Source organism: Dunckerocampus dactyliophorus, chromosome 5 (genome assembly GCF_027744805.1).
Source record: "Dunckerocampus dactyliophorus isolate RoL2022-P2 chromosome 5, RoL_Ddac_1.1, whole genome shotgun sequence".
Taxonomy (NCBI): domain Eukaryota; kingdom Metazoa; phylum Chordata; class Actinopteri; order Syngnathiformes; family Syngnathidae; genus Dunckerocampus; species Dunckerocampus dactyliophorus.
The window spans coordinates 13,041,957-13,069,697 of NC_072823.1; the positions used below are offsets into that span (position 1 = coordinate 13,041,957).

At 41.3% G+C, this 27,741-nt stretch overlaps 2 protein-coding genes across 6 annotated transcripts; one reads left to right on the top strand and one right to left on the bottom strand.

Annotated features, from left to right (window-relative positions):
• Nucleotides 1-709: 709 nt before the first annotated feature.
• acd (ACD shelterin complex subunit and telomerase recruitment factor) lies at nucleotides 710-4,377 on the bottom strand. 2 transcript variants are annotated; one of them, XM_054777159.1, is made up of 2 exons: nucleotides 4,200-4,377; nucleotides 710-3,378 (listed from the first exon to the last, which is right to left on the bottom strand). In XM_054777159.1, exon 2 carries the CDS (start codon nucleotides 3,335-3,337, stop codon nucleotides 1,685-1,687), a length of 1,653 nt encoding a protein of 550 aa, XP_054633134.1. In that variant the 5' UTR covers nucleotides 3,338-3,378; nucleotides 4,200-4,377; the 3' UTR covers nucleotides 710-1,684. The 2 variants fall into 2 exon arrangements, with proteins under 2 accessions (XP_054633134.1, XP_054633132.1); XM_054777157.1 differs by having other exon boundaries at nucleotides 4,119-4,377.
• On the top strand, nucleotides 854-26,882 carry gan (gigaxonin). 4 transcript variants are annotated; one of them, XM_054777154.1, is made up of 13 exons: nucleotides 854-2,367; nucleotides 5,480-5,703; nucleotides 5,903-6,017; nucleotides 7,503-7,853; nucleotides 8,241-8,309; nucleotides 8,460-8,611; nucleotides 10,541-10,662; nucleotides 10,750-10,862; nucleotides 12,446-12,595; nucleotides 14,790-14,926; nucleotides 15,525-15,659; nucleotides 17,372-17,481; nucleotides 17,562-26,882. In XM_054777154.1, the coding sequence occupies exons 1-13, from the start codon at nucleotides 2,332-2,334 to the stop codon at nucleotides 17,732-17,734; spliced, it is 1,887 nt and encodes a 628-aa protein (XP_054633129.1). In that variant the 5' UTR covers nucleotides 854-2,331; the 3' UTR covers nucleotides 17,735-26,882. The 4 variants fall into 4 exon arrangements, with proteins under 4 accessions (XP_054633129.1, XP_054633131.1, XP_054633130.1 ...); XM_054777156.1 differs by lacking the exon at nucleotides 854-2,367 and adding an exon at nucleotides 4,218-4,238; XM_054777155.1 differs by lacking the exon at nucleotides 854-2,367 and adding an exon at nucleotides 4,682-4,814.
• The last annotated feature ends 859 nt before the right edge of the window (nucleotides 26,883-27,741 follow it).

Below are 27,741 nucleotides of genomic sequence, written 5' to 3' on the forward strand. Positions count from 1 at the left end.
GAAAGTGCAAATTCAACAATAAAAAGATGACTCATGAGTCATAACAATGATAGCTGAGAGTGAGAAGGTTTAGCAACTAGGGTTACTACATTTAACTGGACTTTAACTCGTTAAGTTCCTAAGTGATCTACATTATAGGATGCTGTTGCTAGCCCAGACTATGTCTTCTAGGCTATGTCTATGTCTATGTCTATGTCTATAGGTGTTTGACATGAATTAGTAGTATTTTCGGGAGGGAAAAAAAACATCAAAAATGTGTTTTGTGTTCTTACGGGTTCCTGTGCTACAAGTGTGATATGAAGACAGGATGGATGTTTATATCATCATACAGTAACGACAGGATGCAACCTTTTCCCACTTTACGGTTTCACCGCTGCATGCTGTTGGACTTTGGTGACATCTACTGGACAATTGGAATATTTCATGTCAGCCTGATCCCCACGTATGCCTTTTGTGTTGACTTTGTATTAATTTGATTCAAGATAAATGTATTTGTGTGTGTCTAACGAACAAAATATGGAACAGGTTGACATAATAATGGTATTATACTGTGGTTGGTAACCTGGATTCCACAATGACGTCAAGGCACGCAATATCCGTCTTTATAATCCTATCGCAGATCTCCTTCAGCGCGAAATTAGGTTTGACTACTCAAGAAAAACAGACAATAGCATTGACTCAAATCAAAATAGTAAGAATTTCCATGTTTACCTAGAATGTTGTTTTATTTACAACCATACAGGATATATTTACGGGACTTCAACACACACTGAACATGAATTGTACGTTCTTAATGGGACTGCATGCAGCGGTTCCTCCAGTTGCCTAGAGGGCGCCACCATACGAACATACTGCTACCATTACATCCCACCCTCTTCCGTCCTTGAGTACGCCAACGTAACACACACACAATAGTTACGTTTCTGGTCAGCTAATGATAGAAATTTGGGTTAAAGTTTAGCTGCTAATGTTAGCTATCATTGAATGAATCGCCTATTGTAACAACAACATGAATGTAATGTCTGAGACTGCTTCTGTGTGTGTGTATGGGTTCCTGTACGTCAGGGGTCACCAACGTTTTTCCTTGTGAGAGCTACTTTTACAAAATGAAAATGGCCAAGAGCTACTCATTTTTGTAACATTTATTTTCAGAGCTTATTTCAAACCCAAACAAAGCGAATATGCTTGTTTTAGTAGAACATTAACAAAATGCTGGTGTCCACAACTCACATTTTGTATTTCAGAATGCATTTCTTTCTACTGTTCTTTCATTATTAACTGAAAACCTGAATGAAAAGCAGCCTTGCGGGCACTTCATGTGGTCGTGGGGGGCTACGTGGTGCCCGCGGTGACCCCTGATGTACGTGAATACCAACAGCCGTGAGTGACATCCATGAACGCCAGTTATTTCTTGACCGAATGAAAATTTATGACAATTTTAATGCTGTTTCCCTCGTAATTGTGAAAAATATCAACATTTTTGGTACAGTCTTTTCTTTTAAACGACTATTGGTAACATATGCTAGCTGGCAGCGGGGTTCTTAGATTTTTTTTGTTGAAAACAATGCAATTTGGAGCCAGATGCATACAGTCCCTTTAAAAAATATAATTTATTAGAATTTGTACGTTTTTCTAAACGCCAGTACAAGCAGCTGGGATCCAGTGACAGCAGTGTTGGCAAATGTTACAGATGTGTTGCCTGCTTTGGGGCGACAAGATACTTGACAGCCCAATGCAGCAGAGAATCTTCCACTTTGAACTGGCTGAAGTCAAGCAGATTCTGACCAGACACTGTATACGTGTATGAGAACCGGCGGCCATCACTGTGAACAGCAGGAGTTTTTCTTTTTTCTGCAAGTATGGTTTGAACCTGAATGCTGCCATCATCCACTCCTGAAGCTGTCATCGAGTCAAAGAGCCACGACGGAGGGCTCCCACTTCGATGAGCTTCTTCCTCTTCCTCCAATGTGACTTTGTTTTGTGTATTTTGCAAAGGCTCGTGTTCCAGTTTTCTCTTTGACTTTCTACATTGTCTCTCAACCATCTCTTGTTGTGTGTCCAAATTCTCCATCAAAGTCTGTTTTTCTTGGGAAGCACTGTGAATGTGTTGTGTTTGTGTGTTATTGCTGTTGCCGGATGCGGGTGGCAGTTTTTGGTACGGCGGTAAAGAGCTGTGTTCTCCTTTGCTGTGCTGGGAGGTGTTGACATCAGGTTGTGCTTTTATAGGCACGTGGGTGCTGGTTGTGTTCACAGGACACTTTTGTTGCTGGGGAGGAACAAACTGGATTTGGGTTGCTTCTGGGGACTCATCACAAGAAGCAGAGGAGCCGCATGGTGCAGGAAATATGTGCCAAGGGTCTTCTAAAGGTATGATGTCCTTACCAGTCATATCTACACTTACGCTGTCGACATGCATGATGTTCTCTGCAAAGACAGAACGGTTTTCGCCCTCTCCACCTGCATGTGTGTCTGTTTGCCTGTCAGCAGCATCGACAAATGACTGTGTCGGATCACCAAGCTGTAAATCCAACTCCCCGTCCCCATCAGGTGTCAGTCTGGCTACATTTGCTTTTCGTCCCAGAGGAGCATCTCCTTCTGGGATGAGTAGATACTTTGTCGGAATACTGAAACATTCTATGCCCTTATCTTGAACCCGTTCAGTGTCCCAACTTGTGGCAGTGAACATGCCCGATTGAGTAAGCGATGGGATGCCAGTGGATGTGGAAGGCTGCTGGCTCACGCTGTTTACCAGCATCAGTCTATTCTTCACGTCCTCCAGCACTGTCTGCAAACAGTCATGCTGCCACTCCCCCAGCAACTCTGTCAGATCAAAGCCAATCTGGCTGTTTTGAGATTCCTGCACATCCTGAACCATGAGTGACCTCCATGTCTCATAGATCTTCTGCTGAACAGAGGGCAAAGTAGTGCAGCAGGGAGTTTTGTCTTTAGCTGGGCCAGTTCCATCGATGACCATCTTTCCAACTGATAAGAAGAACCTACATCTGGTGTTTTCCATGGCCATGTGAAACTGCAGGTGGTAGTTTCTCATGCCAACGGTGCTATTAAGCAGGCTGGTGAAACATTCCATATCCCCATTCTCTTGGAGATCCTCCCATGCAGCTGATGTGAGAACAGCAGGGATCTGAACTACTCCATCAGACAGGAAAAGCAGCGCTGTGGGCCCTTCAAAATTCTGGGCCTGGGACTGAGACAGCTGACCCACACCAATGACGTGAGCTTTCAGTCGCACACGGCCACTGCTCCCCTCTTCACTGCCATAGCTCTGGATCAGTTTCTCTATCCATGGAGACAGCCTGTTACGATTCGCACGACGCATGTTTAACTTTCACGTTGTGTCTCTGTGGTTTCACCTGTTACCTACAGAACAAACATGACAAGTTTATTATTTTATTTTATCAACACCTTTCCCTTCTTTTCTTTACTTCATCACCGCATAAGCCATCTATATACACATTCTGTATTATTGTATCTTTAATTAGAAATATCACACTTAAAACACATGAATGGAACAAATTTTAAACGACAGAGTGTAAGCAAATTAAATATTCAAGTGTCAGCAGGTAAAAAAAATGGTGTGAATGAGCTATCAGTAAAGATATGGTAAAACTTTACAATAAGGTACACAAAATAACAGTAGTTAATAAGGAACGAACCTACCTAACCCTAACCACTACTCATTAGTTACTCATTACTTCTTCATTAGTTCCTCAGCAACTACTCTAAATTGAATGTGCCTTAGTCATTAGTTCCTTATTAGTTCCTCAGTAACTACTGTATTTTTGTGTACCTTATTGTAAAGCGAGACATAGGTGAGGAGAAGGGTACTTTTAAATAAGGTCTCTTCGTAGTCTTTTTCGGACATGATGAATTGTGCAAATGTATGCACGTGATGTTCCTTAATATAACTCGTTAAGCAGATCTGAAACAAACTCCCCCTTACCATACTATTAGAAAAGTATACTACATGATACGCATGGAAACATGCATGTGACAAATCACCAAGAGGATATCAACATCAAGTTGATATCAACATTAAGTTTAACGTGTTAGCCCATTCCTTTTATGCAAATATTATGTTTGCATTGGTATTTCTTTACCTTCTGAAATCCGTGTGACATTCAAGAGTTTGCGTGAAATAGAAACCATTTGTACATAGTCGAGCGATCAAGTTTACTTACAGAACCCGGAAGTACTTCGAGGTCAACCTGACAAAATAGGTACGTTAGACTTCGCTTCACGCTCCCCCTTTTTCTTGCCTTTCAGCGGTATACCTGACGACATAACTACTTTCTAGAATCATCTAAACGTCTTACGCATATACTTTTGTAACAATTTTATTTAAATGATGGCTCTGGCTCCCACAAGCGTCTATTCATAATACAAATGATACAATAAAACTGGGTGTGACGAGTTTGAACGCTGCACAGCTACGTGTTTCCGCCAAGCTGATGGTATGTTCAGGGACAGCAAAAAATATAAAACCTCAGAATTTTTTTTCACTACGGGGTCCAACTCGTTTAAATGTCGCGAGTAATCGAGTATATATGCATCTATATTAACTTTTGAAAATATAATAATGTTATATAAGAACGAGGCTAAAATTAGAATCCCATACGTTTATATTTTCCTATGTCAATGTAATGCTACCATTTCCAGTTGGTACTAAATGCAGCACCATCTATGTCTTCCTGTCCTCTCACAACAGTGTGAAGTGATGTATGCAGTCTAAAATGTAGTTAGGTAATACGCAGACTGCACCCATTAGAAAGAGGGACGCGTTTCGTCGTCTAAAGGTAAGATATCAGTATAGTAATACAGTAAATTATATAAAATGATCTTACTCATTAAAAATGGCATAGCAAGTTTGGACTACTGTAAACATATACCTCCTAGAACAAGTAAAGATTGACTGTTTTATTTGTTAAGCGAACTTAATGACACCTATATTGACCTGTTCTTCGAAGACTGATCTGTGAATTATATTGCTTATTGTAATGTATCGCTTTTGTTGACGGCAACAATAATATCAGCCAGTTCGGATAGCCCTACCAGCAAAACTCCATTAAGAAAACTCCTACTTTACGGACTTCCCTTGGTTCGGTGTTGTGACGGTTGTTTTTCCTCTTGAAATATTCTACTAAATGAGAGTTTGGTTGTGTGTGCAGTATTCGGTGTATAAATGTTCAAACAATATATTAAACCGCTTTTATTTTATCGTGTTATGTAGTGCAGTACATATGGCCAGCTATAATCGCCTCTTTACTTCCCCTGGTGGTGTGTTGTTGTAATGGCGGCGTTTTTACCAACCCAAGTCCTGTTTTACGTAAGAACATAAAATTCTTTTCAATATATTCCAGATGTTCTCAATTATTGTGTTTACTTTTAATTACTACCAAAGCATGTTTCTAGTCATTGAGCTATTCATCACAATGCAATCAAAATTGTCATTGATAAACAGGATTTAAGAGTGCATGACGAGATTTTCCCAAGTCTAAACATGCCAGATTCTGCATCAAATGAACCCGGTGTGAGGGTGTGCGATCCACAACACTCCCGGAATCTTCTGAGAGTTCTTCGTACCTTTTGGCAAGAGCACAGCTTCCATGATGCACTACTGGTCGTGGACGGTGAGGAGCTTCCTGTCCAGAAAAATATCTTGGCTGCAGCCAGCCCTTATATTAGGTAAGGCAACATGGCCAAGACTTTGTACATTGTCTACATAGGAATTATCAGCGCCAAGCTTGTTGTGGTAGTCCATCTACAATCATTATACAAGAAAACAGTACAGTGTGTTGGCTTGTGATTACTTCCAAAAACAATGTATATCTACTTTTAAGTGGAATAAAATACTAAGATGCTTTTGTTATTGAACTGATTCTAGGACCAAGCTGAACTACAATCCTCCGAAAGAAGATGGCTCAACATACAGGATTGAGCTGCAGGGGGTCTCTATGGCCATTATGAAACAGATACTGGACTATATCTTCAGTGGTGAAGTGAGTGTTGTTGATTGTAGGTGGGGTAACTCTAAACTATTGTTCTCGTAATTTATGCTGGTACTGCCCCACCCTCTTCATTGTTTTAGTACTGTTTTCAGGGCTCGCTATGAAAGATGTCCTGTTTGGTTTAGTTAAAACAAACTCTGGTGCGTTTTCTGTAGTAGTGCACTGTCTATGCATAGCACAAGATAACAGTCAAAGATTTGTATTGTCTGCAAATGTATTCTTTTGACTAAATAGGTTGAACATACAGCGGAACCGTGGTAAGCATCATTAATCCGTTCCAGAAGGTCGGTCTCGAAACGTACTCTAACCAAATTATTTGTTTCCATAGGAAGTAATGTAAAGCCAACAAATCTGTTCCAGAAAGCAAAAAATGTTAACAATTATAGTTTTACATGCAGAAACAATTCTAAATGAATTTAAATGATGAATGAAAGTGATGGTTACCTTTGCCTTAATTGAAGATGTGATTGTTGCCAAAGACACAATGTGCCAGTAAGATCAACACAGACATGGCTTTCGCGTTTTGCCATGAGTTATTTCTTCTTCCGTAGACTTTGTCGCCTCAAGTCTCTGCTTTTCTTGTGATCATGGCTGCAAAATAACCCAAAATGGAGCCAAAGGAAGTTGCATGTGCCAGCATTTCATAAAGAAAGTGAGAAACACGATTGAATTCAAGAAAAAAAAAAACACGAAAGTGGTGTCTGTGTTCATCTCTCTGCCACATTGTGTCTTTCAATTTGTGTCAATCATGTCTTCAGTGAAGGTTAAAGTATGTTTATTGTTTTGTTCATTTAACCCTTTCATTCATATGCATTTTGATTTTTTTATGCATGTAAAACTATAATTGTAAAACTATAAAAATGGGTTTTGTGTTTACATTTTTCAGACCTGTGGTGTAACTGTGCTAGTTAGCAGAAACTACAGAGTACAAACGCTGGTGACATCATAAACGGGCGATGGAGCTGGCTTCCGCTTCCTGTTTCCATTGTAGTAGCAATCTAATAGGCTGCTAACAAGGACGTTTTGTGATTAAAAAAAAATAATTAAGAACACAGTTGGACTCACGAAGTGTATTAATAACACAAGACGACGCAGGCTAACCGGAAAATTTACGCAAACGGAAGCAAAATTTTTACATCCATTTTTTATGTTAACTGAAAAACACGCTAAATGGGGAGTACGCTAACCGAGGGTGCATTGTACTGAAATTACATAAAGGTATCCTGACAAGAGAAAATCAATTCAAAATAACTTTAAAAAAAAATTGTGTTTAATTAGTGTTAATTAAAGTATTTACTTAGTATACTGTGTATACTATAAGCCTAACTGCAAGATGAAAAAATGTGCCAACAAAAAATGGGGGCACACTTAAACTGTAGTGTGGTGTGTATGGCTGGGAAATAATTTAATTAATTTAAATAATTTTTGGTTCTACTTTATCCCTTATGTTTGTGTCTGTCTGACTCTTTTCTACAGATCACTTTGAATGAAGGGACCATTCAGGATATGGTGCAGGCATCTGACCTTCTCCTCATGACTGACCTCAAGCTGCTGTGCTGCCAGTTCCTGGAAAGCTGTATCACCGCAGAGAACTGTATTGGCATCCGTCTTTTCTCCCTGCACTATTGCTTGCACCACGTCCACTATGCTGCCACTGAATACCTGCACACGCATTTCCGAGATGTGGCGCTCACAGAGGAGTTCCGAGAGATGCCTCATGACCGACTCTGTGAGGTGCTGGCTGAGGAAAAGCTTAATGTCGGCAATGAAAAGCACGTGCTGGAGGCTGTGGTGCGATGGCTGGCCCACGACCCGGACGCACGCAGGGTGTGTAAAATTCACCTCAGGTGACACGTTCTCCTAAAACAAATACAAAGTAGATGTGACCCTTGATTATTAGATTCAATCACTTTGTCTCTATCAATCCATTCAGTCTTTAGTGGGAGGTTTTTATTTGAAGGATTTCAGCTTTATGAGACTGTGTGTAGTTCTAACAGAAAAGTTAGAAGTCATTTCAGACAGATGTTGCGCCAGATACAGAAACGGCCCCGGCCCAATCCAGAAAATGAAATGCAAAATCATCCTGATTAGTCCCTACTTGTGGTCGGAAGAGGATTATCGTCCAAGATGTCATCAGGGATTTTTGCTTTTCTTCCATATAATTATAACTCAGCCTCATGTGGAAAGCAGATCTATGTGATTTTGTCATCACAGGTGCACATGAGGGAAGTAATGTCTGCCGTATGGCTGCAGGGCCTGGATGCAAGCTACCTGAGAGAACAGGTAGAGAAACTAGATGGAATTCAAGTACACCGTCTGAGCATTCAATGTATGTTTCCATGTCAAGTGGTATTTCTTGTCAGACCAGGTTTTCAACGGTGTGGGTGTTTGTTCCTGTGTGTGTGTGTGTGTGATTCATTTGCATCCCGTTAGGCCATGGGGGAGCCGCTGATGAGGGAAGTGATCAGAGAGCACTGTCAGCCAGTGCTAGGAGAGAGCCAGCTGCAGGGCGAAGCTCTTCTTGCTGCTTTCAAGCCTCGGGGTTATTCAGAGTGTATTGTTATTGTAGGAGGAGAGGATCGGAGGTAAAACACCTTCTGATATATGATAATGTTCTGAACCATTCATAATATGATACCCTGCCCTTGATAATCCAACCAACTATTGTACTAAGACAGTAAAATAGCATAAGGTAATCAGTTTTTTGGTTTGACGGTCAGATTGTAAGATATTGATCATTTATTATATACCGTACATTTTTCAGACATGGAATGTCCACAGGTGGACCATGACATAACGTTGAGACCAAAATTATTCATACCCGAGCCACATTTGGTAGAGTTCTTATATCTGGTCATGGGGTAAAGAAAGTGTTGAGACTGTCAGACAATACATCTGTGTTCTGAAATCTGTGTTTTAGATTTTGCTGGCTCCTTTTGAATGTTTAACCAATTTAATAATTTTTTTAAAAACTATGCTCTGGTACAGCTCACCTGCACATTTGGCTGCAGTTTGACTAGAATTTAAGATTTGATATTTACAGTTCAGTATAACACATTTTATTCACCTTCAGTCTGTAATAATTTAAGAAATACTTTAGACATATGTGATAATAAACTTAAAATGTACAGCATGCATGCACCCCTTTTAGAAAGCAAACAGTTTTCTCGTGAAGCTTTGAAATTTCGCTCTTTTTTCGGCGGTCCTTGAATGCATCGTAGTTGTGTGATGTGGTACGCAGAAGTTTGTTACGTTACGGAAGCACCAGCTTCAAGTCAATCCGGCCTCAAAACTTTCAGCGAGGTGAACACAACCTATGTGATTGTAAGGCGTTACGGAATTATAACAGACAAGCAGTGTGGATTATGTAGACACTGCTTGGCGAAACACCTTCTCTAGCCTGCGAGCATCTAGTACAGGGGTGTCAAACTCGTGCCATGGAGGGCCGAGACACTGAAGGTTTTCTTTCCAGCCAGTCACTAAAGCAGGTGATTTTAATGATCAACACCTTCAGTTTGAGGGAAGGAGCTCATCAATTAAATCACCTGCTGAAGAAACTGGTTGGAGAGAAAACCTGCAGCGTCTCGGCCCTCCAGGGCACGAGTTTGACACATGTGCTCTAGTACCTGACGACCAGTCTAAAGGATACACCTTGTCTCCGGTTCCCATCTGTTCATTGATAATCCTACATATTCATTAAAGGGGATTACCTACACATATTATACTTAAAATGTGTTTAATAAGTGTGCGATATTTCGAGTTTAAAGGCATAGTTGGGATTTTTTGACATGAAGTTGTATGACATCCCCATCAGCAGTGTAATCCAATAACACATCGTCACACACACAAGAATGCACAGGAGACAGTGCGTAGGAATACAGAGGGAGACAAACGCAGAGCGTTTTGTGAGGTCTGATTTTTTTTGAGAAGGCATTTTTGTGATACAAATGTATTCATCTTTTCAACGTATATTGTTTTGAGAAGCCAAACTCTTTACTTAATTGACCCCAGCAACTAAGTGGAACTATGTTCTTCATCATAGAAATCTGACCAGAACTAGACTTAGGAGACCAATTGTGCTAATTGCTGCTAATTGCTAATTGCTGCTAATTCACTACAGTGTTGATGAGTATGTCATACAACTTCATGTCAAAAAATCTGAACTATCCCTTTAAACCTGGGTTGTGTGGCAAGTGAACAATGGTAATTGAAGAGAGAATGAGAGTGTTCTGGAGCTCAATCTAATCTAATAATTAGAACAGTCACTATTATTGCCATTGTAATGCCAAAATCGTCGGAGAACGTCAATGACAAGCTAGCAGCAAGGTTTGGAGAGGGTAAGCCAGCCATGTGTTAAAAAAAATCTACAGTATATTCTTGCGAAATATCTAGTCAGCTGTAATTATGAAATATAATTTATATAAATAATTGATTAGGAAAGAGGTTAGATCTATGTAAACAAACACAATGAGCTGAAATCCAATTGCTACGTTTGTGTTTTTTGTTGTGTACAGAACCAGGAAGCCCACAGCTGTGACTCGCTGCATGTGTCCACTCTATGACACCAACAGGCAAGGCTGGATTGAGCTTCAGCCTTTGAACATCGCTCGTGTGGGACACGGAGTGGTTGCTGCTGGTCAGTGGTTAGAATATCATGGGAGTACACAATGTCCATTTCACAAATACACAAACTAGTAACAACACTGGGTTTCTTGTATGTTAGAGGGATTTCTGTTTGTGGTGGGTGGAACAGACGAGAACAATACAGTCCTGAACACTGGTGAGAAGTACGACCCTGACTGCAACACATGGAGCCCAATACCCACAATGCTACAGGTACATGTATACTCACCATATCCTGCATTGCACTGATTCACAATTCATATTTTCACTTATTTGAACAGTATATCCACTATATCAATGATTCTCAACTGGTGGGTTGCAACCCCGAGTCGTTTTCAGTGGGTCATAGGTCTTGCCAAAAGAAATTGTGTAATGACCCGATGTCCCTGAACACACCCTGCGTCTGTGCTATTTGCTTGCTATACCACCATGAGATGCATGCCATGTTTATGGGCGACTTGGCCACGCTTGAGCAGGAGGGGAAAGACATCGAGTATGAAGTTAACGTGCCGTCCTTCCGACACACCTTTGGATTACCTTTTATATATGCTATAAAGAGACAAGTATCTAATCTCACCACTCCCTCACGCTCTGTTACATGGGGAAATCTGCCGCCCACAATGAAGACTCGCAGCTACCGTTTCATGCCCAGTTAGATCGATTGACCCAGGCAGAGGGATGGTCTACAGAAGAAATGGATCACTTATTATTAAACTTACTTGCCGAGTTCATCAAGAAAAGGTTACATTTGTATTGAATTGTACTTGTTTACCTGAGCAACTCAACTAGCTTGATTTTCATAAAGATGTTTCACCTCTCATCCAGGTCCAAGTCCAGGTACTGTTAAACCCACGATCAATGTATGGCGATAGACGCCTTTCAAAGTCGATCACAAAACCCGATTGGAGCGCGTCGGTAAATCCTACATGTCTGCTGTATCACATAGGGTTGCCAACAAAATGATGCCTCTCGTATTGAGCTACGCTAATCGATGACAGCATGGTCGATCACTCCCTCACCAGACTTATTGCAGTTTGACTATTCTTGCATCTTTGTTTACATGCTTGTCTGTCACTGGCTCTACTTTGCATTGGCAGCAGCTAGCAAGAGTCATCCGCCTAGCTTCTGGTCTTCGGACTCCAAATGTAACCTTTTACCACAGTGACATGTTTTTAAAAACAAACAATGCAGTTAGTTTGAAGCTTGTTTTTGTCCCAAGTGCCACAAGTGGGGTACAGGTTTGGGGGACCCTTTTTCAAGTGTCACTAAACAACTTTACTCTCTTGTTGTCATTATACTATGTATTGTCCTCAAAACACTATTTGTGTGTGGTTGTGTAATGAACAAACACAGTGTCCAGCCTTATGATGGTGATACTATGACAGGGATATCCTGTCGCATCAGCTAATTTTGAGTAGCCAAAGGGTCAAAGTATATTTGCTTCAACTGTGTTTTTTTTTTTAAGTTATAACTGTTGAATTCAGACTTTATGCAGACCAATACCACTCATCATAAATACATTGAAAAATGCAGTTAATACATGTGATTGGTATCTGAATCGGCAGCATAAAACCCTGATCAGAGCATCCTGACTTGCACACCTTAGAAAGCAAGCGCCTTCTCTAAGCAGGCCATTTTAAATAAGATATTTTGAAAGTTTTAGTTGAGCATTTTCCGCAATTTGGGTCGTCACTTGTCATTGAGTGGCGGTCCCACAGCCAAACCAGTTGAAACTACTGCTGTATATAATGAAAGTCATACTGAGCTCCTAAAAGTAATGCAAGTCATTTTTGCAGGCTCGCCAGAACTTCGGCGTTGTGGAGCTGGATGGTCTGATTTACATTCTGGGAGGAGAAAATGAAGAAACAGAGCTCACCACTGTTGAAGTGTTTGACCCTCATGTCAATACTTGGAAGATGCAGACCAGTATGACCATGATTCGGAAGGTACTCCATTGAGCAGAAAGTAGAACACATGTAACATTTTTAAAGACATGTAAGTATACATATAAAGACATGGAGGATGCAACTTGGGAAAATTCCACAATCAGAATTTTAGGTGTTCAGCATCCAATCGGTGTAACAAGCATACAGTACTTTGCAATTGGCAAATCAATTAAAACACCAGTCCGTAATTAAATACCTTTCATACCAATAAACGTTTAAAACCAAAAAATATTCTAAAATATAAAGATGACTAGTGGAAAACGGCGCTATTGCAATGGTTTCTGGGACTTGTATCAGCAATGCATGCAACACCAACTGGCTGGTTCAAACAGAACATTTCAGTCAAAAGAAAAGCCAAATATCAGGTATAGAAGACAGAAAAAAAAATTAACACATTTGAGGCAGAAAGGTTACTTTTAATAGTTTAACTGTATGATCAGGGAAAACAATGAACAGGAAGTGGGGAAGAGGTTAAAAGGGGACACAGGTGAAAAAATATTCAAACATTTTTTAAATAAAATAACTTACATTAACTTTTCTTTTTTTTTATTTTAACCAAACATTGTCTTGTTCATATTTGTTTGTGTCATGAGCCGGCAGGCTGAGCATCAGGACCCCAAAGCAGAGACTCATGCAAAAACAACTGAAAGGTTTTATTAAAACCAAGGGACACAAGTGTGAGAAAAGGCAAACAAAAGGTGATGGCAACAAAAGTTCATTGTAGAAAAAAAATACGCTAGAAAAAAAACAAAGTACAACCAAGACAGAGGGGGAGCCACACTCCACTATCATGGGCAAGAAATGGTACTGAAAGAAAAGGTCAAAAATTGGCACAGTACTCACAATGAAGTTCAGGGTAGGAACCAGCCGGAGGAAAAGGCACACAAGAGCAAACAGGAGGAATGGCCCAGCGTCAGGCGTGGTGGCAGCAAGGCTAAAGTCGGCCTGATTTCAGAGTGCATTCAGGTGTGGGAGTGTGGCTCCGCCCCAGAACACCAAAACTGGGCACTGAAAGAGGAGAAGAGAGATGACAGCAGGAAACAGAAAGGGCAGGCTACAGGCAGAAGCTTGTGTATTCAACACAAATTATTATTTTTTTTTTTGCTTAACATTATTAATTTCATGAACATTATTGCTTAGTATGCACAATTTTTTGAGTCTTTTTTTGGACCTTGTGGGAGTACTCAAGGTAAACCTACAGAAGCGTCATGGCAATGGTTGGCAGAGCTCAGAGGTTTGATTCCCACACCCTGAAATGTACTGTCTGTTGAGCAAGATACTGAACCACCGGTTGTTCTTCATGCTTCATCACCAGTGTGTGAATGACATGTTACATTGCGTTACATGACAATATTCCATTAATCATTGTGTGGGTGAACGTGGAAAAGTGCTTTACAAGTGAAGTCCATTTTACATCCAAACTTTTTACGTACACCTCAGGTTCTCAAAGTGGGGTACGCCAATTGTAATGGGGGGTACGTGAATAAAAATGAAAAACAATTAGTGCCTACCACTAGCAATTACTAGTGTGCCTGAATGCCTCACGGCGCAAGGAGAACGGAACAGAAAGGAGACAGCTCGATGTTGGTGTTGCTCTGTGTGCATCATATGAACAAATAAGTAGGTTTGATGATTATTTTGTACAGTAAGTGTAAGTGTTTGATCTTGAAGATTTCATTTACATTGGTGTTCCTTTCCCCGCACGGTGCAGCGGTGACAACCTGTCACTGTGAGTGGGGATTCCTTCATAAAATGAGGCTTTATTGTTGGTTGTATGTGTTTTTGTACTTTAAATACTGCCTTGTTATGATTATTAAACTCATGATTATTAAATTCAACCCATTCAAACGGAAGGATGCCGACATCAGACTGGAATAAAAAATACACAATTTTAACCTGGAATTATTATAAAATGAATTAATCAATTAATTATCTTCTATATTTCAAGTTAATAAAGATGAAAAGTTGTATGTTTTTTTTAGTGTGCAGGAGTAGGGGGTACATGGCTTCAGATCAAATGTCTGAAGGGGTACGCCACTGTAAAAAGTTTGGAAGCCACTGACTTACACCATATGATGTTCCTATGCCAAGCTGGTCATGCGAAATAGCCTTAGGTCCGTGGTAAAGCTCATTAACACAAGAGGTCGGGGCCAAATAATGAAGCTGTGCTGTGATCTCTTTCTCCTCCCTCCAGGTGGGTTGCTATGCCTCCATGAATAAGAAGATCTATGCCATGGGTGGAGGTTCCTATGGGAAACTTTTTGACTCTGTTGAAAGCTTTGACCCTAAAACCCAGCAGTGGACGGGCCTCTGCCCTCTCAAGGAGAGAAGGTAACTGTCTAGCCATTTTGGCGTGAAGTTTCTTAAAAGAAGGAGGCTCTTTTTACTGACCCAACACCTAAATGTGTTGATGCCGACACTTTTATTTCTCTTTACTCTTCTTCTTGTTGTTGTGTGACCTTATTTCTATACATTGGTGGCACTTTTCTTCACTTGGTATGTAATATACTCATAACTTCTGCTGTCTGTACTGGCCTACCATGTATTGCACAACAGGAAATGAAACGCAGCATTGTCGTCAGTTTCGCGCCATCCAGTTTTGGTTTCAGTTTTACTAGTTTTACATATCCATCATTTAACTCGTCATGCTGACGAGTTAAATGATGCAGTTGCAGTTGCAGATGCAGTTGTTGAGTCACAGTGTGTACTTTGATTAGTAATGAGTAATAGCAGAATCTATTGGCAGAAGGAAATGTGCTGTATTGTGTAACCTTTCAGGAGCTGCAACAATACAGTTTAAAGTTAAATGACCTGCTTTTCTGGCATACCTTTCAATTATCGAATCTTCCTAAACCACAATATGTGTTGATCCGACTTTCATCTCACATAATTAGGTTTAAAATGATGTTTAAAAATCTTTTTTGGTCAGGTTTGGATCAGTGGCCTGTGGTGTTGGTAAGGAGCTCTATGTGTTTGGTGGCGTGAGAAGTCAAGAGAATGATAACCCGGAGCAACGTCACATGACGACCTGCAAGTCAGAGTTCTACCATGATGAAATGAGGAGGTTTGTATATACTGTTTTTATGAACTCTATTAGATGGACAGCTTACTACTTTGTGTGCAAGTATGCTTCTCAAGTAAATAACAGAAGAGGAAAGAATGAAAGCCATGTTTGAATTCAGTGAAAGCAAAGTGGGCCGAGTGCCCACCTGGGGGGCATGGCGCAATGACGGGGGCGGCCTAGAACGCCTTCTGTTGCTTCTAATACACACTAGCCGCAAAGCAAGAAGCTAGGCTATAGGAGAATAAAACGGTAATAAGCAGTGATGCTCCAATCCGGGTTTTATGCTGCCGATTCCAATACCAATCATCCATGAGTGAGATTCACCCATACCAATCACATGGATTAACTGTAGATTTTTCTATTTATTTATCATAAATGCTATTGGCCAGGGCCACCATTAGACAATTCCAAGGGCCTCTGTCAAATATGTAATTATTTTAAAAAAAAAAGTAAATCTTTATTTGTGTGAAATGATTTTTGTACTATTTGACACAAACCTGAATTGAATTTGATGCATGTTTTGGAGTAATGCGAACACATGGGAAATACATTGTTCAATAATTAATATTTTAGTTCAAATAACAGAATAAAATAATACAAATATCTTTATTAAATAGAAATCTGTTCTGCTTAACTTAAACAGAATAAATCCAGTGTCCACGTTGCAGGGGTCTCCAACTTTCATCTCTATTAGAGCTGTCGACCATTTGTGTTTTATTTATGACTGGCAACATTTAAATTGTACAGTAGACTATTTACCAAGCAGATCTCCACTCAAACGGTGTGGCCATCGTCTTTATGCTATTTTGTGGTCATTTGTCATTGTATAAAGGTATCAAGTCTGAATTCAACAGTTATAATAAAAAACTACTTAGAGTTGAAGCAAATATTCTTTGACACTTTGGTGCTACTCAGAATCATCTGCCGAGATAGGAGCCCCCTGTGATAGTATCACCATCATAACACACGCGATGTCTTTCTGTTCATTAAAGAACCACATACAAATCGTGTTTTGAGGACAAGACGTAAGTAGTATAATGAGAACAAGAGAGCAAAATAGTTCAGTGACACTTGATAAAGTTAGTACGCACCCCATGAACGTGTGATATCCACTTGTAGCTTTCCCGTGGGACAATAACAAAATGCCACTGTGATTTAAAAAAAAAAAAGTCACATTTGGAGTCTGAAGACCAGAGGCGAGGTGGATAACCGTAAGCTAGCTAGCTGCCGCCAGTGACCACTAGGCAAAGTGTGTACACAAAGATGCAAGAAAAGTCGAGCTGCAATACGTTTGATAAGGGAGTGATCAAACACGTGTAGCCTGTGTCCATTCCATTCCTGCCGTTTGGCGCATACGCACAAACCACAGTCAGGTCCCATTCCCCAACCTAAAGGCATAGGGAAATGATCCTCTCGTTCACCGGGGATGACTCCAGCACGGCCTGTGATAATAATCGAATAATAATAATCCCATGATCACAACAATCAAAAATAATGTTGCTAAACGAATTACAAAGGGCCCTTTGAGTAACTGGCAGTCAGGTGGGTTAGGCTCCAGTTCTTCTGTGACTGTGAACAGGATGAGTGGTTGAAAATGAACGAATGAATATAAAGGTACATGTTCCACCACGGTGTTGGAACTGATGCTCAGATGCAGTCATGTATTATAACCTCTGCTGACCGTTCTATCTCACTGAAACTGTTCTGTGCAGGTGGATGTTCCTGGATGACCAAAACCTGTGTATCCAGACGAGCTCATCATTCGTCTACGGCGCCGTTCCCATTGGAGCCAGCATCTATGTAGTGGGAGACTTGGACACTGGTCAGTGAGACAACTTTACTAAACAAGTTCAAATAAGCAAAATAACTGAGTATGTTATCTTTGATATGCGCATACTGTAGGTGCGAGTTTCGACTACATTCGTGAGTTCCGCCGTAGCACAGGCACCTGGCATCGCACCAAGCCAATGTTAGCCAGCGACCTCTCCAAAACTACCTGTGCTGCCCTGCGAATCGCCAACTGTCGACTGTTCCGCCTTCAGCTGAGCCAAGGAATGTTTCGAATCAGAGTCTGAATTCAGGATGGCCAAACCAGCTGCTCCTTCACTTTTGCACACTGGTACTTTCTACCCACATACGATTTGTTTTATTGTATTTCTGCTTAACGCTTAAGTACAGTATTTAAGTAGCTACTATCAGTATGTGGCTTTTTACTCTTTATTTTAGGGGGACCGTTTTGACTATAATTATGCAATGTAACTTGTGGGGCAGGATGATCCCGTTGGATATTTTTTAATGGTGATATTTTATTGATTTCTTTCGGCCTTTTTTTTTGACTTGACTATTAGGGACTTTGGAAACACTGGACAAAATACTGGCTGCAGCCAGTATGATGCACATTTTTTGGGAAATTATGTAACTTCATAGGCATTTTTATTTTCATTTGCCTTTTTTTTTTTTTTTTTACTGTTGTACAATGGATTAGGATTATTTGGAAAGTGACACAGAACACTACAGGAACGGTACAAAGATGCATTTACACAGACGTGTCCAAAGTGCGGTCTTAAAATTTTGATCAGGAGTATACGTAGTATACGTAGAGACCTATATTGGATCGGTTTCAGCATTTTTTTAAATATCAAAGTAGCCCTCCACATCCTCCATTTTTCTGTATGCAGCCCTCTGTGGAAAAGTTTGGACACTCCTAACTTCGTATTTGGCAAGAGTAAAGTGTTTAATTCACAACATTTGTACATACATTTTATAAATTTATGACTAACCATAACTGTAAAAACTTCAAATGCTTTTCTCAGAACTTTTTTTTATGTGTTTTTAGCAACTTTTTAGTCAAGTCTTATATTATATAATATATATTGGTTGCAGTAGTATGTAAAAAATGTTTTTTTTTGCTGAGCCATAAAGTGCATAGGGAGGAGAGTCTAACTTGTGATAATGTTTGATTATTATTATTATTATTAAATACTAATAATATTAATGACAAAATAAATGGACAAATCCGAGGGCAAATCACAAAAACCAGCAATTAAAACAAATGTAAAAGTACATTTTACGGGCTGTACATAGCATCCGCTTCACTGCAAATGCTTTACTGGATCAAATTGTTGACGTAAGATCTGGCTGGACCCGATGGGTCAGAAATACTTTGCTGAAAGTGACTCTTGAGTCTGTTGAATTTATATGTTTCGCTGCCTTGGTGACCTCTGACCCTGCTTTCAGTACAGTTCGGTCACTCGTAGTTTTGGCATCCATTGACTGTTTCTTTGTCATGTCCTCTGATATCTTCAAAATGAATACACGCCCTGCTTATGAAAGGCATTTCTTGAAAAAGGAGAAAAAATTAATCTATAGTATACACGCTTGGAATCCTTCAAAGTTTGAAAGTGTAATATGCAGTACTGATATTTCTATTTTAAACATACATTTGTTTACACATTTTTTGCAAGCGACAACTAATGTACAGACATTGTTTCAAACACGCTTCTTGGGTTATGAGTCAAATGTGAACACCATTGTTTGAAACAGTCAAGCTAATCAATTTGTACCAGATTATTCAGTTTCAGGTGAAGGTTTGAAGGTGAATGCTGACACTACACAGAACATCATGAGTGAGACTCATAGTTCCTGCTAACAAATTATCCCGAGTTCAGCTATCACTATCATGAAACCTTTTTTAACAGTACAGCAGGGGCGTTCCAACTCAAACTAAACTAAACGAAAACACAGCATCCCGCTAACAGTTTTTCATTCTGAAACACAAAGTACCTTAGCTTTTGTTTCCTGCTGCTCATTTCCCTTCCCTTTCCAGCATGTAGTCTCTAATGATGTAGCAATTGCAATATATTTAGGATAGCCTCTTATGATGCAGCATCTTTTGTTCAAGGGGAGTCCCACCATTCCCACCGTTCTTCTACAGACTCTCTCGTCTCTCTGCTGCCTTTTCGCGTGCTCGCGACTGTGCAGTGTGTGTAACCACTCTCTCCCCCTTCTGCTCAGTGTCGACGCATACACCACGCATTTTGAGTAATCCCATGAGGTTTGAACTGAAAAACAGAGGAGAAAAAAAGACTGCTGGTTCACATCAAAGAGTCAGCCCCCGTCATTCACTTCAAAGAGCTGGCTCTAAGAGGAGGATAGTTGGCAGACGACCCATCACTTATCCTAATCATCCGGCATAATGTTCTAATTGTAGTTTATTAAAAGAACGAGCTGCAACTTGCCCCCGGGCCGAACTTTGGACACCCTTGCTGTACAGGAAAGAAATATTGTTGAGTTAGCCGTGTTATGCTAGCAGCCTGGACAGACTTGCATGTTGCAAACTCAGTTAAATGCATCTCACTTTCCAGTGTGTGTTCAGCTCTTCATTTGCAAATAGGTGTGTTAATTTACTGTTCTGTGGTCTTCATCGGCATCACTGGTACCCTTCTGTGGTGGCATCACAGAAACAAAGGCCAAAAAAATGCAAAATACACTTGCAACCAAAGCCTCCCAGACATTGTTCATAGAGGTGTACCTTTTTTCTTCACTGTAAATCTTTCGTTTGAGGGGCCACAAGTACTCAAGAGGGTTTAGGCCAGGTGAGCAAGGAGGTCATGTCAGTATTTTTTAAGACATTTACAAGCTAGCCACGCAGTGGAGTACTTGGACGCATTAGATGGAGCATTGTCCTGCATAAAAATCATGGTTTTCTGGAAAAATGCGTGCTTTTTCCTGTACCTCTCTGTGGGTTAGGGGTTATGGTTAGGGTTAGTGGCAGTAGGTTTGGGAGTTGAGTTTGAGTCCATCTTCAACCTGAAAAAGCCCAACAAGCTCATCTTTTAATAACTCCAGCACTTACTTGTACCTCACCTCCACCTTGGTGGTGTCTGAGTTGGAGTGGAGCTCTCTGCCCATCGCTGATGCAGCACTGGGCCCATCCCTCTGGTCCATCAAGAGTCATTCTCATCTCATCAGTCCATAAAACGTTTGAAAAGTCTGTCTTTAGATATTTCTTGGCAAAGTCATAGCCTTTCAACTTGTGTGTTTTGTTCAGTGGTGGTCGGGTTTCAGTCTTTCTTACCTTGGCCATGTGTCTGAGCACTGAACAACATGTAGCGTACTTCTGGATACTCCAGGTGGATTACAGTTCTGGGAAATGACAGCACTGGAGGATAATGGGTTCCTGGGAGATTCACGTTTGATTTTTCTCAAATATTTGGCTGTTAATTTGCATGTTTTTTTCTTGAGATGTTTCTTGCGACCCTTTTGTGCACTTGCAACAAAACATTGAATGGTTCTGTGGTCGCACCCTAATATCTTGGCAATGTCAAGAGTGCTGCATCCCTATGAAAGATGCTTTACAGTTCTTGACTTTTCAGAGTGTTAAATCTTTTCTGACCCATTTTGCCAGAGGAAGAGAAGCTGCCTAATAATTGTGTACCCCTAATAATGGGTGTTGATCTCCTCCTAAGGCCACACTAAAAACATCAGCGAAATAGAAAATCTGCGAAAGGTGAACCTGGGTAGAGCGAGGAAACACTGTATAGCCAAGACACTGTGGAATCTGGAGTCTGCCAACGAATTTGTTGTGTCTTCAAAAGCTATGGCACTAGATCCAGAAGAAAGGCGCCATCACGGAAAATCCGATTTTTGTGAACTACTGAACAAATATTGATATTATGTTGAATCCAACCGCTAATGGTATCTTTTCATGGTCAAGGAATCTTAATATGGAGATAAAATTAATGTTCAAATAAAAAATTTGGGGGAAACTACAGTATGACGCTTGGCAGAGGTCTGCGCTCTGACGACTGCTTTTCTAGTTGATAATGAATTCATTTGATTTTTACAATACGCTGAGGACCAATAAAAACGAGCTGCAGGCAAAAAATGGCCCCCGGCAAGTGACATCATTTGAAATGTGGAGACATCACATGACACATTTTTCCACGACTGCAGTGTACACAGGACAACACACCAAAAAAAAAATGAAGTAGCCAGTCCACAACATTGTGTGCACTTACAGTAATGCCGTGAGCTGGTCTCTTAATGCACTTTAAAGTCAAGGCAACGTTGATGATTTCTGCTGTTAATGATTCATTTCCTCTATTAATGTTGTAAATATAGATCGACATGACATGAGTGTGACTTATGAATGGTGAACAGGGGACACTGGAACAATCCCGCCTGTTTATGTTATCCTAGTTTTTCCTCAGTGTTTCATCATTTACTGTAACTACAATAACTTAAGGTTCTCTGTTATTAGTGCCTAATGAGTCACTCTCCTGTCAGAGACTACAAGGGAAAATCATTGTTTCATTTATTTTGAATTGACGTCTGTCCTTTTGTTCAATGCAAAGTACATTTGTGGTAGTAAGCACAAAAAAGTGTCATGTTTAGTTATTTTCAAATAAGGAGAGCATTTACCATGAATGGTCAATGTAACATTATGAGAAGTATGTTCCACTTGGTCTGTGGTAAATCCCCCATCATTTTCCTTTAAGCAGAAATGGGCCTGGCTTCTGTTTGGATTGAAGCAAACAACATCAAAACCCAAATATGAACAACAGGCAGATTTCAGAAGCTGTCTACTGACTACTTTACATTGTATCAAAGTGTTGTTTCTTTAAGTCAGTGGTTTGCAAGTCTGAAGTAAGTCTCAAGTCCTTAATCTCAAGTCTCGAGTCAGGTCCCAAGTAAAGACGTGCAAGTCCACATCAAGACCAGTCAAGTCAAGTCCGAAGTCATGGTCTTGAAATTTTTGAATCCTTGCAAGTCATTAGCACTGTTGAGTGTCTCCCAAATGAAATTCCATTTTAACAATGTAACATCCATCCATCTTTGATGCTTATCCTCATTAGTGTCGCGGGTATGCTGGAGCCTATCCCAGGTGACTTTGGGCGAGAGGCGGGGCACACCCTGGACTGGTCGCCAGCCAATCACATGGCACATATAGACAAACAACCATTCACACTCACATTCATACCTGTGGACAATTTAGAGTTGCCCATTAACCTAACGTGCATGTTTTTGGAATGTGGGAGGTAACCATAGTACCCGTAGAAAACCCACGCACGGGGAGAACATGCAAACTCCACACAGAGATGCCCAACGGAGATTTGAACACAGATCTTCCCCATCTCCTGACTGTGTGGCCAACATGTCAACCACTAAGCCACCATGCGGCCTTAACAATGTAACAGTTATTAAATTTGACAAATGCTGTACAATGAATGCTTTTTTAATTTTATTATTTTTAAAATAAAATAAGTCTTAATCACAGAAAAAGTGCTAACATAGCATTCAGGATTCAGTTAGTGTACAGAAAGGTAATCCACGCATTTGTTGTTTCTTCTTAAACCTGATTGGAAGTTAGTAGATGCATTCAATGAGACAGATTCAAAGGCAAAATATGTTGTCTTGCTGGAAATTACACCATAACAATCACGTTAGTTGAAATACTTTGAATGGGGATACATTTAAATCCGAGTCACGTCCCGAGTCATTGATGTCAATTTGCAAGTCTTTGATGATATTGTCAAGTCGGGTCCAAAGTCATCAAACAAACTTGTCTCGATGCCAATTTGCGCGACTCGGGTCCACACCTCTGGTGTTGCCCTATGACAACATATCATAAAAATATTTGCAGACATACACAGAAAGTGTGAATGGTTGTTTGTCTATATGTGACCTGCGATTGGCTGGCGACCAGTCCAGGGTGTAGCCTGCCTCTTGCTGAAAGGCAGCTGGGATAGGCTCCAGCATACCCCCGTGATCCTAATGAGGATAAGCGGCGCAGAAAAGAGATAGTTGGACACACGTGAAACATTTTGCCTTTGTACATTTTATACACATTTATTTTATAATTGAAACACTACGCTGTTAGGTACACAAAATCAACAACGGGATTACCAAAGCGTGACGCAGGTAATTCAGTTAAAGTAAGCAGCTCATGACAAGTTCCAGAATGACAGACCCTATTGTAACATAATTCTTGTGACTGATGATGAATGTGGGAGGGGAGTGCCTTTCTGAGAAAGTGATGATGGAGGATGTACTGTCTTCTTGTGCATATCAAACTGATTTTATTGCCATATTGAAATGTACCCCCTTATCTTCCTTTTCACATGTAACAGCTTTTAGTGTATTAGTCATAATGTTATGGTTCTCGTGGTGTAAGCAGAGCTTTTGAAACAGCAGAAGGCAATTTCTGTAATTTGAACATTTCTGTCGATTAAATGTGGCTGCTGAAGTTGAAATGTATGGACAACGTGGAATTATGAAAAGTGGGAATTGAGTTTTAGTTCTGAAGCTGAAATTGTTCGAATGGGTTGAGAAATGCATGTGCAAAAATGACATTCATTTCAATGGGAATGTTTGGGCTGGAAAATGTGGAATTCTGGTTGAAAATGGGAATTTTTGGAATGTCGGAAATAGAGAGCCTGGATGTGATTAATGTTTGTGTGTGATTGTGTACTGTTGCACCCAATGTGACTGTGTCCTATATTGACATTAACAGCCAGCTAAACTCCCTTTTGCGTCACTTTCTCCATGGGACAGGCATGTGTCGTATTGGACCAGAATTTGCCATAAAGTGTGAAGCTGAAAGTACAAATAATAGAAAGCCATTCACTGAAACTAGATTCATATTTCAAATTTCAGTGCTTAAAAATGCATCAAACGTCACAAAATGGAGAATAAACACAATGCTTGCTTATCCAGCTGTTGACGTATAGCAAAGATGAATTTCCATCCATCCATCCATTTTCTCTTGCCTATCCGGGTTGCGGGGGCAGCAGTCTCAGCAGGAAAGCCCAGACTTCCCGGTCTCTGGTCACCTCTTCCAGTTCCACCGGGAGGACACCGAGGCGTTCCCAGGTCACCTGTGAGACATAATCCCTCCAGCGTGTCCTAGGTCCGCCCGAGGGCCTCCTTCCAACGGGGAATGCCGAGAACCAGGGAGGCGTCCAGACCAGATGCCCGAGCCACCACAACTGGCTCCTCTCGATGTGAAGGAGCAGCGGTTCTACTCTGAGCCCCACCCGGATGACCGAGCCCCTCACCCTATTTCTTAGGGTGAGTACAGCCATCCTACGGAAGAAACTCTTCCAGTCACGACCCAAAGCTAATGACCATAGGTGAGGGAGAGCTTTGCCTTCCGCCTCAACTCTCACTTCACCACAAAGGTCTGGTACAGCGACCGCATTACTGCTGATGCTGCGCCGATTGATCGCCTGTCAATCTCATGCTCCAACCTTCCACCACTTGTGAACAAGATCTCGAGATACTTGACCTCCTCCACCTTGGGCAAAACCTCACTCCCAATAGCAAATCACCCTTTTCCGACTGAGAATCATAGCCTTGGATTTGGAGGCGCTGAGTCTCATCCCAGAAGTTTCACACTCTGTTGCAAACTGCTCCAGTACACGCTGAAGGTCACAGCCTGATGAGGCCGTCAGGACCACATTGTCTGTGAATAGCTGAGACGAGATCCGTGGGCCAACAGATTGGACCCCTTCGACGCTTTGGCCACTCTGATGAACAGAACAGAATCGTGATAAAGAGTGCAGGCCAATGTTCACCAGAACAGGCTGAACGTACTGCTGGCAGAGCGAACCAGGCCCCAGCCTCTTGTACAAGGGCACGTAGTAGTGTGCCACCAATCCCGTACCCCAGGAGCACCGCCCAGAGGACACTGCAAGGGACACGGTCAAATTCCTTTCCACAAAGCACATGTACAGTAGACCTGCTGGGCAAACTCCCATGTACCCTCCAGTACCTTTTGTAAGGGTGTAGAGCTGGTCCAGTGTTCTGTGACCAGAAGGAAAACCACATGGCACCTCCTGTAGCCGAGGTTCAACTAACGATCGTACCCTTCTTTCTAGCAGTTGGGAATAGACTTTCCCAGGGAGGGTGAGCAGTGTGATCCACCTAGAGTTCGAACACACCCTCCAGTCACCTTTCTTTAAAAGTGGGACCACCATCCTAGTCTGCAAATCCAGAGGTACTGTTCCTGACTTGCACAGAATGTTGAATAAATGTGTCAGCCAAGACAGTCCCTCAACATCCAGAGCCTTGAGGATTTCAGGGTGAAACTCATCCACCCATGGAGCTTTGCCACTGAGGATTTTTTTTTTTTGTCCTGTCCAGCCATTGGGGCAGATAGTATTGTTGATCTAGATGCCCTTATATGCTAAACAGATGTTCTCTGCCAGGGAAAAGTGTAAGATATTCTTCTCCTGTTCCATGAATTTTATTTGACTTTATTTGATGTTTATTGCTATGTAAATGTGGAGCGGCCGGACCGGAGCAGGAGGGGATAGAGAAGAAGAGAAAAGAAGACAGGGCGTGGAGAAGACCCCACGACCCCAAGAATAAATAAATGAAAATAAATACATAAGTTTTAAAAATTACATAAACAAAAGCACCCACACAAACTAACACCGTGGTCGCTCCCTCGACACTCCACAGAGGGCACCCAAGGCGCAGAGTGGCAGGTGACCCTGTGTTCCCAGATCCCAAGCCGCAGAGAATGCAGACCGCTAGAGAGCATGAAAACATGAGGCCAGTCCCCTCCCCAACCACAACGGCCAGATGACCAGCAAATGAGCAAGTGGGCAGACGAGCAGCAAGGCAACCCCTCACAACTTGCCAGCCGGGCAGCAAATCCGCCGCGCCAGCAAGCCGCAGGGAGGCCGAGCACCAGAACCGAGAAGTGAGACCAGCAGCCGACCAGCCGCCTGGCCCCACCAGCAACCGGGAGTTAGAATGCCCCCCTGCCCCCAGAACCAACCGCACACCGCCCATCTACCGGAGCGACATCCCTGACAAGCCCGCAGCCAGATTGAGGAAAGGCAAAGATTCGGTAAACACCCCTGCGAAGCACACAGACAGACGGCAACAAATACCCAAGCACCGCATCCCCGCCAGACCCGGCCTTCATTTCAACAACACTGTGCTCAACCACGCTTGGTTTCGAGGGCTGTACACCCCTTAGCAATTACCCCTTGATTTAAGGAGAATTGGGACACCACTTGATTCTCATGAACATGCAAAACCCAGGGGTAAAGGGTAGGACCAAGAGTAAGGGGTACAATTGGGATTCAGCCTTAGTTGAGCTGGTACTGTCTCGCTGTGTTGGAGCATTGCATGTTTTTGCATATTTCTGTTGCATGTTTCCTTTTTCTGCTCTGCAACCATCAGAATTATTAAAGATTTTTACCTTCACTGGGTTCCCATCTCTGCATCGTGAGGTCATGCCTACACTGGTATGTGACAATAATGTGATCTTATTCAACCAAAATCTGAACACTTTATCAAACTGCAATCTCTGGAAGTGGCTTAGAATGTATGACTTGGGGTTGGGGTGAACTATGGGTTTTCTCATTTTAAACTTCTCTTAAATATTGAACTTGTCATACGCACGCATCTTTACCAACCCTTTAATACAAATATTCCAAAGAGATGTCAGGGCAATAAGACATTGAAGTCTTGATAAGTGATGTCACATAGAGTACCGCTTTCTGCAGTGGTGGTAGTGCTGTTTGAAACTTAAGGGCAAGATAAAGTGAAGGACGCCAGGCAAGATAAATAGAAGAACTAAGCTGAGTTTTTAGATTGCTTCTTTGCCATGCAAAAGGAGGTATGTGAAGCATATATTGAATTTGTTTTTGTGGCAAAAAGATGTGTTTCACATTGTTCTTAGCTGGTGCCTTTGTTATCTGAGTGAAGCACTGACTGTATTTGAAAATGCCTATGCTATTCTAATGGATTGCCAGATTAATTCTCAAAAGATTATAAATCATTAATGATGAAAATCGTGTGTCTCGTCCTGAAGAAGTCTGAGGCAGCCATTAGGTTTGTTATTTTAATACTTGAATAATGATATAGGACAAGAACAACAACACAGCACAGACCTTTGCCAAAGCCGAACTGTTAGAGAAATTATTAACAAGGTAGTTCCTGGTTCATGGAGGATGTGACAAGACAGGACATTGGGGGTTTGGCCGTCCCTTTAATGCCATCGCAACTCGAACTGTAATACATGAATTCCTTTATAACCATTTTTATCCAGCTCCTCACCTAG